The sequence below is a fragment of the Lissotriton vulgaris genome, chromosome 7, assembly GCF_964263255.1.
Source record: "Lissotriton vulgaris chromosome 7, aLisVul1.2, whole genome shotgun sequence".
Lineage (NCBI taxonomy): Eukaryota > Metazoa > Chordata > Amphibia > Caudata > Salamandridae > Lissotriton > Lissotriton vulgaris.
This window is the reverse complement of record NC_141695.1, coordinates 1256180562-1256192733: the sequence shown is the minus strand read 5'-3', so window position 1 is coordinate 1256192733 and position 12172 is coordinate 1256180562. Positions and strand designations below refer to the sequence as shown.

At 48.8% G+C, this 12172-nt stretch overlaps 1 protein-coding gene across 1 annotated transcript in view; it reads right to left on the bottom strand.

The window, feature by feature from the left end:
* The window catches only part of DDX41 (DEAD-box helicase 41), a 168681-nt gene that overhangs the window by 140987 nt on the left and 15522 nt on the right, over positions 1–12172 (bottom strand). The window contains exon 2 of the mRNA XM_086931792.1: positions 245–340. Coding sequence (XP_086787918.1) covers positions 245–340 — 96 coding nt within the window. The remainder of the gene's footprint in view (positions 1–244; positions 341–12172) is intronic.

The window sequence follows — 12172 nt, the reverse complement described above, 5'->3', positions numbered from 1 at the left end:
AGAGATGAAAAACAGCTACAACTTCAAACTGTCTGCTTGGAATATCTAAGGAGACTCTGCTGTAAGGAACTATTAAGCTCAGCGCTGAACCAGTCACAGGCTCAGAAAAGAAAGTGTAAGGGAAAAGGTTAGGCTCCACCAGGGGTACAATCTTGCAGCATTAAAGCAGGCAGGAGAATGTTTAGCATCAGTTTGGGTTTTCAACACCCAAATTCACAAATGAACCAGAAAAGCCAACATTTACCATCTGCTGTTTCCGTTGCTTCAGTGGAACATAGGGAACATAATCATCATCGCTGTCGGACATCTTGGATTCTTCATCCTCCTCCGCTCGCGGCCTCTGAAAGAAAAAACATAACCCCTCTGGGAAACTGTGTCACAAGGCAGGGCAGTCTGCGGTCTCAATTATAGGTTAAAATTAAAGAGGAGCAGGCCAATGCTGTTCTTTCAGGGTTTAACCACAGGAGGCAAAGCTCCACTTCTGCCCCAGCTTTCATTGTAAACTGAGGGAACACAGAGCCACTGGGACTCACTCAGATCACAAGTGACAGGTTCACCACAAGGGGTTGGAGCTTGCAATGGTCTCACTCAAATGGTTATATTTAGGAGGCAGGGCTCATTGTTGTCATACTGACAACTCTATTGTAGTAGAAAATATAAAAAAAAGTGTGACCCAACTGAATTGCACTTAACTACATTCTTATTCTTATGCAGCTCTGCCAACTTGTTTCTCTGCACTAGCGTCAAGGCAAATTACTAACGATTTGTACTTCCGTTCATTTAAAGTTATTCCAAAGGCGTGGCCAAGATGGCGGAGTGAACAGAAGCATAGTCTGGAGCTCCTGCCGACGGCCGAGGAAAGCACCGGCTTTTATGCCGTCATAGCCGAAAATCGAACCGCAGTCTAAGAGCGGCTCGACCCCTGAAGTGCGATCCTGCTTCTGGGGGATACAGGAGGCAGCTGTCGAGGCGCTTTGATCCCGCGCTGGGGATGGACGGCGGCTCTGAGCACACACGGAGCGGAGCCGCGATCGGCGGGCGGACGCCCTGCGCCTGCCTGCATGTGGCACCGAGAGCGATAGAGGGTGCAGCGAAGGCTCGACTGAGGTACGCGGCCAGTGGGAACCCGGTGCTCCCAAGTAGTAAGGACCCCTAAAGCGGCTGGAAGCCAGGGCGGGCCGCCATTTTGGGGACCGACCGGAGCGTCACTGGCAGAAGGAGTGAGGGCGGCTTGCGGGGCTCCGCTCTGCCATTGGGACACCCGGAGACACGCGGAAAGGTCGGCGGAACCCAGATCCCGCTTGCAGGGGGCTAAAGGAGGCATCGGCGAACCGACGCTGGGGGGCCACTGCGGAGCCGCCATTTTGTGAAGCGGCGGCCGGGGCGGCAGGACGGCCTCGGTTGCGGCGCTCGACTGGAAGAGAGCGAAGCCCCTGAGAGGGGCATGGAGAGAACCAAAGGACAGCGGCAGTAGGGTCAGTGGTGACCCTGGTATGCGAGGTGCCTGAAGTGGGCGTCAAGGGCGAGCCAGTTGATGGTCTGGCAAGGATTGAATGCAGGTTGCACGGCAGGCCCATATCGGGGCACTTGGAGAGTGGGCAGTGAGGCGCCGAGCGGTGGAGTGGACTGCAGTGCCGCGCCTCTGTGGGCTGCGGTGGGGCGCAACAGGAAGAGAGGTGGGTGAGGAGACCTGAGTGTCTCTGACTGAGAGGGACCAGCTGTCTGGTCAGTAGCAGGGCACCTCTGCAGTGGTGACGGAGATCGATAGATGCACCCCAGAGGGATATAGCTACGGTCTGGGGAGCTCGTGGTGCCGGTATAGAAGGAGGCCCTGGGGAGGCGCGGCCTGCTGAGTCCACGAGGGCTTTCTTGGACGGTGGTGGCACTGACCGGACGGAAGAGCAGGGGTTGTTCTAACCCAGAAGGCACAGAAGTAGGAGTTTGGGACGACGACGACCATTGCTAGTCTTCTGCCCATCCCGCAGCACGGACTCCCTAGTTGGTCAGAAATAGACTGGGCTGCCGAGGGGTGATAGGTGTGTGTTCGTGGCGGAGTCTGAGGGGGCCACCCCGTAGCGCTTCCTTGGGGAGAAACATGTCCACTTCCAGAACCGAAAGAAGAAGTCCATTAAAGACTTGTTTGGCAAGACGCAGGCAGATCCGATGGCCTCCACTGCAGCGGCTAGCTCCCAGGGCCCAAAATTGGGAAAGGAGGAGGGGTCTGAACCCATAACTAAGGTGCTCTTGGAATCCATGTTTGTAGCCTTACGGGAGGACATACACACCCTCAAGCAAGAGTTTGCATCGGAGATTCGAGACTTCAGACTGGAGATGGATGGCATCGGCGAGAGGGTTGCTGACTTAGAAGGGAAGAGTGATGGAAAGGACGTTAAGATAGCGGCTCTACAACAGGAAATCCTCCGGATTCACGATCAGCAGGTAGACCTCCAAACTCATGTGGAAGATTTAGAAAACAGGTCCCGCCGCCACAATATACGCATTAGAGGAGTGAAAATGGAGGACGACACGAAAGATCTGTTTATCTACTCTAGGGAACTTTTCAATCACATATTTGGCAGACCTGCAGAGACAGAGCTGAAGGTGGACCGCGCACATAGAGTAGGCCCTTCGAGAGCACAGTCGGCCCCTCCACCGGATATACTGGTATGTGTACAAGACTTTCATACTAAAGAGGATATCCTTCAGAAGGTGCGACAGATGCACCCACTGCAGTTCCGGGGACAATCCCCTTTACTTTATCAGGACCTGCCCGCCCTCACCCTACAGAAGAGGTGAACCTTTAAACCGATCACTGCACACCTACAGCAACGCAACATCACCTATAGCTTGGGTCACCCGTTCCGACTAGTGTTCAGATTGGACAACAAGTTATACCAACTACGCTCTCTGTCGGAGGCCAGTAAACTGCTGGGTGTGGATCTGCCGGAATCAGACGGTGGAGAAGAGGACTCTAAAGCAGAGACAGATGATTCCAGGCCTCGGTGGCGCCAACAGGGCCAAAGGCGCCGCCTTAGGAAACTGAAAACGGCAGAAATCATGAAGGGCAGAAAGGCGGCATTGGAGGCGGTTTCGACGGATACTCCTGGCACCCAACCCGGATGACTTTTGACTATATTACTGGCCAATTGTTAGATTTTTTGGCCTAGGCCGTTGGCGGGAGAGGTGGACATATTGGTTGGAGTTCCACCCCAATATATTTTTTGCCGATCAACCATGGTTGATGGACTAAGTACTTTACCATTTTTGTACGTTTTACTGTTTGGGGAATGTTGGGGGGATGGGGGAGGGTGTCCAGTGCTCCATGGCTGCTTTTTGTCCAGAGCTAGAAAGATTTTGAATGTAGGAGTTACCCTCCCCTGTTTGAAGACAGCTTGCATTCGCGGGATTGCGCGTAGCTCCTTAGGTACACAGCTATCCTTACTGATTATTGACTATGCCTGCAACCACCCTTAAAATTCTTACCCTCAATGTGAGGGGACTTAACAAGCCGATAAAGCGAAGAGCGATACGGTCATGCCTGGAGAACTCCCAGGCGGACATATGCTTACTACAGGAAACGCACTTGCTGTTGCCCGACTGCCATAGGATGCGATCTAGCAAGTTCCCCAACCAGTTCTTCTCCTCTTGCTCTACCAAGACGGCGGGAGTAGCGATTTTATTGGCCCAACGATTTCAGAGGGAGGTATTGCATAAAGGGTCAGAGATCAAGAGGAGGCTTCTGTCCTACTGCTTAGCCTTAGGCGGACTAACATTCACCATTGGCTCCCTATATGCCCCGAATGAAGGTCAGGAGAAATTCCTCCAGATTGCCCTTACTGAAATCATGGCCACCTCAGATCGTAATATCTTAGGGGGAGATTTAAATCTAGTATTTGATAACTTTATAGACAGATCCAGCCAACGCACTCACCAGGTGGGTGCACCGACGAAGAAGGGACTTGGGCGACACCCTTTTACACAGGGCCGACAATGAGAAATGCATACAGAGCGCTATTACTGACTACATTTCACATAATGCGAACTCAGACACGACTCTGGCAGTTCAATGGGCAGCACAGAAAGCGGTGGTCAGGGGGGAATTCATTGCCCTCTCAGCAGCAGAAAATAGAGAGCGCCAGCGTAAACGTGAGGAACTTACACAACGTGTGAGGGAATTGGAGCAAATGCACCAACGGACGGGGGCCCGAGAGTGTGGAGACAACTTAAGACGGTGCGCCAACAACTGACGGCTCTAGACCAAGATAGGGCAGAATACTCGGCCTTGCGTCTACGCCATGCTTATTATACCAGAGGGGACAGATGTGGACGTTTGCTGGCCAATAGACTACGGGAGGTTCGCCAGCGACAAGGGGTCAAAGAGATTGTCAAACCAGACGGATCTTGCGTGTCTGCGGACGCGGAGATAGCAGAAGCATTCTGCGATTTTTATGCCGCTCTGTACGCTGGGAGCTCAAGAGATCTTTTGAAGGGAACTGTTTTTTTAGATTCGGTTTCCCTGCCCTCCCTAATGACCTCCCAAGCTGAACATCTAGAGCGGAACATCCAAACAGAGGAGGTTATTGCTGCTATCTCTCGCCTTAAATTGGCGAAGGCACCGGGACCAGACGGCTTCCCCACGATTTTCTTCAAAACGTTCTGTGCAGTACTTGCCCAAATCCTCACCCGACTATTCAATTCCTTTGCGGAGCAGGGAGCGATCCCAGGGGACCTTTTAGGAGCCTCTATAGAGGTAGTTCCAAAACCTGGAAAGAATAGAAGTAAGTGTGGGGCTTATCGCCCGATTTACCTCCTCAACATTGATCTTAAGTTATACACAGGGATTTTAGCTGCCCGGCTGGCTCCCCACATGCCTGACCTTATAGACTCGGATCAGACGGGTTTTATACCGGGACGGCAGACGTCCGACAACACCAAACGTATTCTTCATTTGATAGAGAAAGCCTCTAGGGTATCTGAGGAGTACATGCTGTTAGCCATGGATGCCAAAAAGGTGTTTGACCGTGTTCATTGGCCCTATTTAGAACAAGTACTGGAGAGGGCGGGATGAGGGAGAAATTTCGCACCTTTATTTTAAACTGTTACAAGTTCCCTACCGCCGTGGTCAGAGTGAATGGATACACCTCCACTAGCTTTGCTGTAGAGAGAGGCAGGAGGCAGGGGTGCCCTTTATCACCCCTCCTCTTTGCTCTCTACATGGAGCCTCTAGCCCAGAAGATCAGACAGAACTCGGCAGTTGAAGGGATCAAATTTGGGGGCTATATACACAAAATTAGCTTGTATGCCGAAGATGTGCTGGTCTCGCTAACAAACCCAAAGACAGCTCTGCCGGCATGCATGGCAGAGTTGGACACCTTTGCCAAAGTGGCCGGATTTAAAATGCTTCAATAGCTTTAAACCTCTCATTGTCCCCTACCACTCGGGATTTCTTGCAGAGCCAGTTCCCCATACAATGGGCGTCTGACACAGTCCAGTATCTAGAGATCCAATCAGCCCCTTCACTCCCTGCCATGGTAACCGCTAACTACACCACCCTGCGCGAGAAAATCCGACATGAGGTTGGTAGATGGAAGCATTACCCTCTCTCATGGTTAGGCAGGATTGCGGCGGTAAAAATGACAGTTTTGCCCCAGATCCTATATCTATTCCGCACCCTCCCACTCCGACCACCAGCTGGCTGGATCCACCAGACACAGTCAGAGTTGGCCCAGTTTATCTGGAAGTTCCGGAAACCGCGAATGCGACGAGCGTTAGTAACGCTTGCCCCAGAAATAGGAGGACTAGGTGTTCCTGACCTCCACCTGTATTTTGAAGCAGCGCAATTACGTTATCTAGTTGAATGGAGCAGATGGGAATCCGAGAAATATTGGCTGTTTCATGATCAGGCAGTAGCGGCGCGACCGCTGCAGGAAATCCCTTTCCTGCGCAAGTCCCTTAGACCCCCCCAACTTGTATGCCGCACACATAACTAGGGTCCCTTTGGAGGTGTGGGATGACACCAACATAGCACATGACCTTACGACCTTCCCGACACCCTTCACCCCGCTGGTAGATAACCCTGACTTCCACCCAGGCACGGAAGGTGCGGCTTTTACACACTGGCGGAAGGCGGGCTGCCGAGTTTTGAGACACATATATAGGTCAGAGGGGGTTATCCCGTTTCCACACTTTCTGCAAAAGAACAGCTTCCTGGAGGCTGAGCGATTGAGATACATACAAGTACGTCACTGGGCACTACAGCCACAGGTCCTCGCTAGCGCAGATAGACGACTATCCACATACGAACAATGGCTCATCACACGCACAACGGACTCCAAACTCATCTCCGACCTATACAAGATGTTACAGAACACACAGGTGCACACTCACAACCCGGGCAGAGAGCGCTGGGAGAGGGAGTTGGGCAGGACCCTCAGCCACAAAGAATGGGGTGAGATCTACTATAGGGCCCGACATTCGGCATACCACATGGGGCTCACAGAAACATTCACGAAAATTGTGACATATTGGTATTATACCCCAGACAGACTACATGCGATAGACAGAAATCGAGAAGCGACCTGTTGGCGGGGCTGTGGACAGATTGGAAACCTTGTACACCTGTTGTGGGAATGCCTGCAGATTCAACCATACTGGACTCAGGTGCTGGATGAAATAGACAAACACTTCGAAACGGAAATCCCACGCTTCCCAATCTATGTGCTTCTAGGCCTTCCCAACCCCCTGACGTACCCATTAAAATCCAGCAGGGGCAGGCTGATGGCTATTGCGCTAGGCTCAGCGGTTCAGAATATCCTTACACATTGGCATACCTCCACTACACCTTCCTTTGTGGGCTAGCTCCACCGCCTATGGCATGTACTTGGAATGGAAAAACTGTTGCTTACTATGGCAGGGGAGGGATCCATCTATGATGACCTATGGCAGCCTTTCCTATCACTGTTGGCCACTGAATTCCGAGAAGTTACGTGTCCTCTGTACTTTAGGCTGTTGCGCCTCACTGAACCCCAAAAGGCAGACTGTTAGACAGTTTTCTGAGGGACTAGAGAGAGGGAAAGAGAAGGGAGAGATAGGCAAGAGGCTGGGAGCACTGGACGAGGAGAGGGAGTGGGGTAGTGGGAGGGATAGGGTTTTTCGTACCTTTTGTTTTTTCTTAGAGGTCGTTGCTTTTAGACACACGAAATGAGCGGATATTGGCTTAAGGGTTGGCCTCCGGCTCTCGGCTGGCACCTTCCGACTGTTATGTTGTGCAATAGCTCGACAATGGCTATATGTAAATGGCATTCTTTGAGTGTGTTTTAAATCAAAATCAATAAAAACAATCGAACCATAAAGTTATTCCAAGATGTTCTCTCTTTCTTATTTCTAGTCAGTTAATCATAAACAAATTGTCATCAATGCAATTATCTTGCATTGCAAGCCACAAAAGCAAATGTTTACTTAATGAATGCTGCACTGAAATTGTATTTATAAAAATACAACCCAGAGAAATCAGAGATAATCTTCTTCGGCTTTCCGTCTCAGGATGAGTGGAAACAATGGTGGCCTTCAGATATGGCACTCCCACAAACCTCTGTAAATATGGTCAAGAATCTGGGGGTTAAGATGGAGGACACCCTATCCATGAAGGCTCAAATCCAGACAGTCGCAGGATCCTGTTTTGGTCTTCTGAGACTGCTCAGGAAAGTCCTCCCTCTGTTAGCTCTCACCCGATGTGGTTCAAGCCCTTATCGTCTCCAGGCTGGACTATGTTAATGTCTTAAACTTCGGCCTCCCAGAGTACTTATTATACAGGCTTCAGGTGGTCTGGAATGTGGCTGCCAGGGCGGTTCTCATGCTTGGACCCAAAGCACCGCTTTCCCCTCACCTGAAGGACTTGCATTAGCTGCCTGTCCGTAATAGAATTCGCTCCAAGGCTTTACATGGGACGGGAGCTCACTAGATTAGAATGAGAGTGCTACACTATGTCCCGGGTAGAACCCTGAGATCATCCTCTCGACAGCAAGTGGTTTTTCCTAAATTTCTCCTTATTCGGACTGGCAACCGCTCTTTTCAAGTGCATGCTGCGCGTGTCTGGAACCTTCTGCCGTTGCCACTCACACAGGTACATGATCTACTGACTTTCAGAAAGCAGCTGAAAACTTGGCTGTTTCATCAGCAACTCTAGGCTCCCCCTCTTTGTGTGACAGCAACAGACTAGTCACGAGGTTCTCTCAGTCCCGGGACACTCTTTTTGAGTGGCTGTGCGCTCTAAAAGTACCCTTATAACATAACATTTCTAATGGACCGCATTCTGCACAAAAACACTGATACAGTGGTCTTGGTATTGTAATTTTTGGTATCACTAGAGCAAAATATTCCAATCATACTGTGTTAGTGAATCGAAGTTTTACATCTAGCCATAAATAGAAAATTGCATGTAGTTGGTAAGGAGTATCACTGCAAATAAGGCATGCAGTACTTTCAATACAGTGGTCTCTTTTCTTATGCTAAGATGAAGTCAAGGGCGGTTAAAGGGTAGGTCAGCACTGTATCACCCTCGGCACTACCCATTCACCCCACTTTACTACAGTCACCCAATAAGGTGCTGCTACAATACAGAACTACTATGCTCCTGTCCAGACAGCTCATTTCTCCTACCACTATACAACCAAACGCTTATTACCACTTCATGACACTGTACTACCAACCCAAACAGCACAATACATACACAGAACATCCAGCACTACATCATCACAATCCACCCAATCACAACAGCAGGAGGCTACCATCACCAATCATTGTATTAAAAACACACTCCTGTATTGCAGTTAGTGTTGCAGCATCACAATACTACAGCACCCCAAAGGGAGATGAGACCAGATTTACTCCATTTGGGCATACGACTATCTAGATAGCTAGGAGGAGACTAAAGGTTTACTCGGAGGCAATATGCTTAGAAACCATATTAACTCTTCAGTGTTCAGTCAATAGTTTGTCTTTGACAAGAGAAAACACCTTTTAACAGATAATCAAATGTAAACTTAATTTAAAGATCTACAAAGAAAACCAAACTGAGTTAGAAACATCGGGCTGGGATATGCCCCTCCTAGGCTTTGTATAACATTGACTACCCTATGGGGCTTTGTTTAGGTCAACTTGGGCATATTCACACTCCGAGTATTTGGTCAATTGCAAAGGCTTTCTCTCACAAGGGCTTAAACCTTGTGCCAGAAATATGGGTGTGGAGAATCTGGCCGATATCTGGGTCAACTCAGTGGGATGAAGGAACAGCTGCTTTCCAGCACCCATGAAAAATAAAAATGCATTCCACAAAAATTCTCTATGTCCAAAAAACCTACCAAGTGACAGAAAGGATCCCGTCCTAATGAATTCACTGATGCAACCCTGAAGCCAAGGTTCTTGGTGTCAATCAATCAATAATCCTTTATTCGGTATTTAAAAAACACCATAAAAGTTCATATTTATACATTTAAAGGGGACAATAAAAAATACAATTCATAAACATCACATGCCTACTATAAAGTTAAAAATGATTAACAGGGAATTCAATCAGCACAACCCTCTTGTGTTCCTCAGCCTTACAGCAACCTTGATAAAATTAATAATACAAAACAACGTAAGCCTTGGGATCGTTGGCCCTTTGTAAGAATAATAGGGCAACCTTCGCATGTCGAAACTTAGCCTGTTTTAAAATACCTACTAAAAATCTACGCCTGGGTGATACATAAAAGGGACATAATAATACAAAATGAAGGGTGTCCTGCAGAGACCGATTGTCGCAGCCGCAGGCACCCTACTGCTCAACAGTTAGAGTAAAACCTAGCGGGTTAGCCAGTAGATGGTGTAAAAGGTTGAGCCTGAAACGGGTGAATAAAAATCTATCCTGTGCGTTAGACATTAGAGCGAGATAAGGTTCCATACACTCCCCTGTTTTGACCAGGCAGTGCGCGCAGACTGTGGGTTTGCCTCCTTCCACTGCTGCTCTGCGTGAGGCTACCTACTCCAAGAATATTCTATTAACTCAGGGTTTGTCACGAGGGGCAATTTCCACTGGGTTTATGAAGAGATCCACACAGCCAATTCCTTCAAGGTTAGTCTTCACGTACATTAGCCATGGGATCCTCATTTCCTTGTCCCTGTCCAGACAATCTCTAATAATTTGCCTACTCAGGTCTGCCTCAGTGTTAGTCCAAATCTTTAGCCAGGCCATGAGGGGTCTAACCTTTATCAGATCCTCGATATAGGGCCTACCCAGTTCCTCATGGACGATCAGGGCCGAGGTACTTTTTGGGGTTTTGAGCAACTTCCTCAAATATTTGTTCTCCTCCAGCTGTAGTTGCTGTGTATTTTCAAAACCCCAAACTTCTGAACCATAAGTCACTTTTGAGCAACATACTGAGCTGTACAAATTCATAATTTGCTCCGGTGACCACCTACGCTCATAGTTCATTATAGCACCAGTCGAGGCCACCAACGTAGTACATCGCTCAGCAATTAATGTTTTAAAATTTAAAAACCCATCGAATAACAGGCCAAGATAGGTGAAGTTTTGTACCTGTCCTAATTTATGTGCACCTATTTTATAGGAAAATTTCTTACAGGGTTTAGTACCAGCCAACATAACATAGGACTTAGAAAGGTTGGCCGATAGATCTAGAGTGTCCATGAAGCTAACAAACCCGTCTATCAGACACTGAAGTCCCTTGGGAGTGCGGGCTAGCAGTACTGCGTCATCCGCGTACAGCAGCACTGGGACGGGTCGAGTTCCTACTCTTGGGGAATCCACCTTTAGTTTGCCTAAAGCCTGGTCTAGATTATTAATATATAGAGAGAACAGAAAGTGGGCCAGGATGCATCCATCTAACCCCGCTATTACAGGGAAAGGACTCTGTGGTACCCCCTTCCAGATTAAACCGCACATTGGCAGAGGTGTTCCAGTGCAGTAATCTCAAAATGTTGACAGGCCCTGATCCACTCCTAGCCTGGTCATCAGGGTCCACAGCTTTTCTTTATTTACACGGTCAAAGGCTGCAGTGAGATCCATAAACCCTAGATATACCGCTTCATTAATTACTGGCTATGGTAAACTTGGCCACCAACAGATAGAGGTTCAGACACTGATCCGTCGTCGATCTCCCTGATCTAAATCCATACTGGACATCGGTTATAATTTGGTTATCCTCAGCCCAGTCTGTGAGGCGCATTAGGACCACTCTACCCTGAACTTTAGCTGTCACATCTATCAGTGAAATAGGTTGGTATTACTGGGGGTTGTCCCTGTTCCCCTTTTTAAAAATTGGGACTATTGTTGCCGACAACAAAGAACGCGGGAGGCCAGCTGCAACAGCCGCGTTTATCACCCTTTTGAGGACAGGGGCCCATAACTCAACATTGCTTAAAAAAAGGTCAGGTGGGATGCCATCTGGGCCCGGTGCTTTGTTTCGTGATAAACCCTGGATGTCCACTATAATTTCCCCCAGAGAAAATTCTACCGACAAAACCCACTGATCACGCCCCCCTTTACTGTAATTGTTCTCCTCTGAGTGGTTGTACAAGCCTTTGAAATGGTCATGCCATTGTTCGGGCAAGATCGTTGTGCCAATTTCTGGGGTGTTATTGTCCTGGAAACACGGTTTATTTATTGTTTTCCAGAACACAGTCATATTTCTTCTTTCTGCTGCATCCCTTAGGTCTTCCCAGGCCTGTATTGGAGGGAGGTCTTCCTAACTTTAATCGCCTTTTTGTATGCGCTCCTGCACTGCGCAATTCTGAACTTGTCGCGGGGAAGGCTTTTCAAACGGATTTTTAAATCTTTGTGCTCGGGAGCAATCGTTATCAAACCATCTCGGGGCAGAGTATGCCCTCACATGGGTAGTAGATTTGATTAGACCGTCTATCATGTGGGCCACTGCCTCAAATGCCCTCACCACAGATGGCCCCTCCACAGAAAGGTCTAGACATTCCCCGATAGGCTCTTTCCCGATTTCCATTAATGATTTATAAAAAGGCCTCACCATCAACTTTAGACCATCCCAGACGTCTTCCCTGGTTCGTTACCTTCTCGATACTGCCGCCCATCTCCCCACTCCTGTCTTTTCTAGGGGGCAAGTTCCTTATCTTGAGGACTAGCGGATTATGATCGCTAAATGTA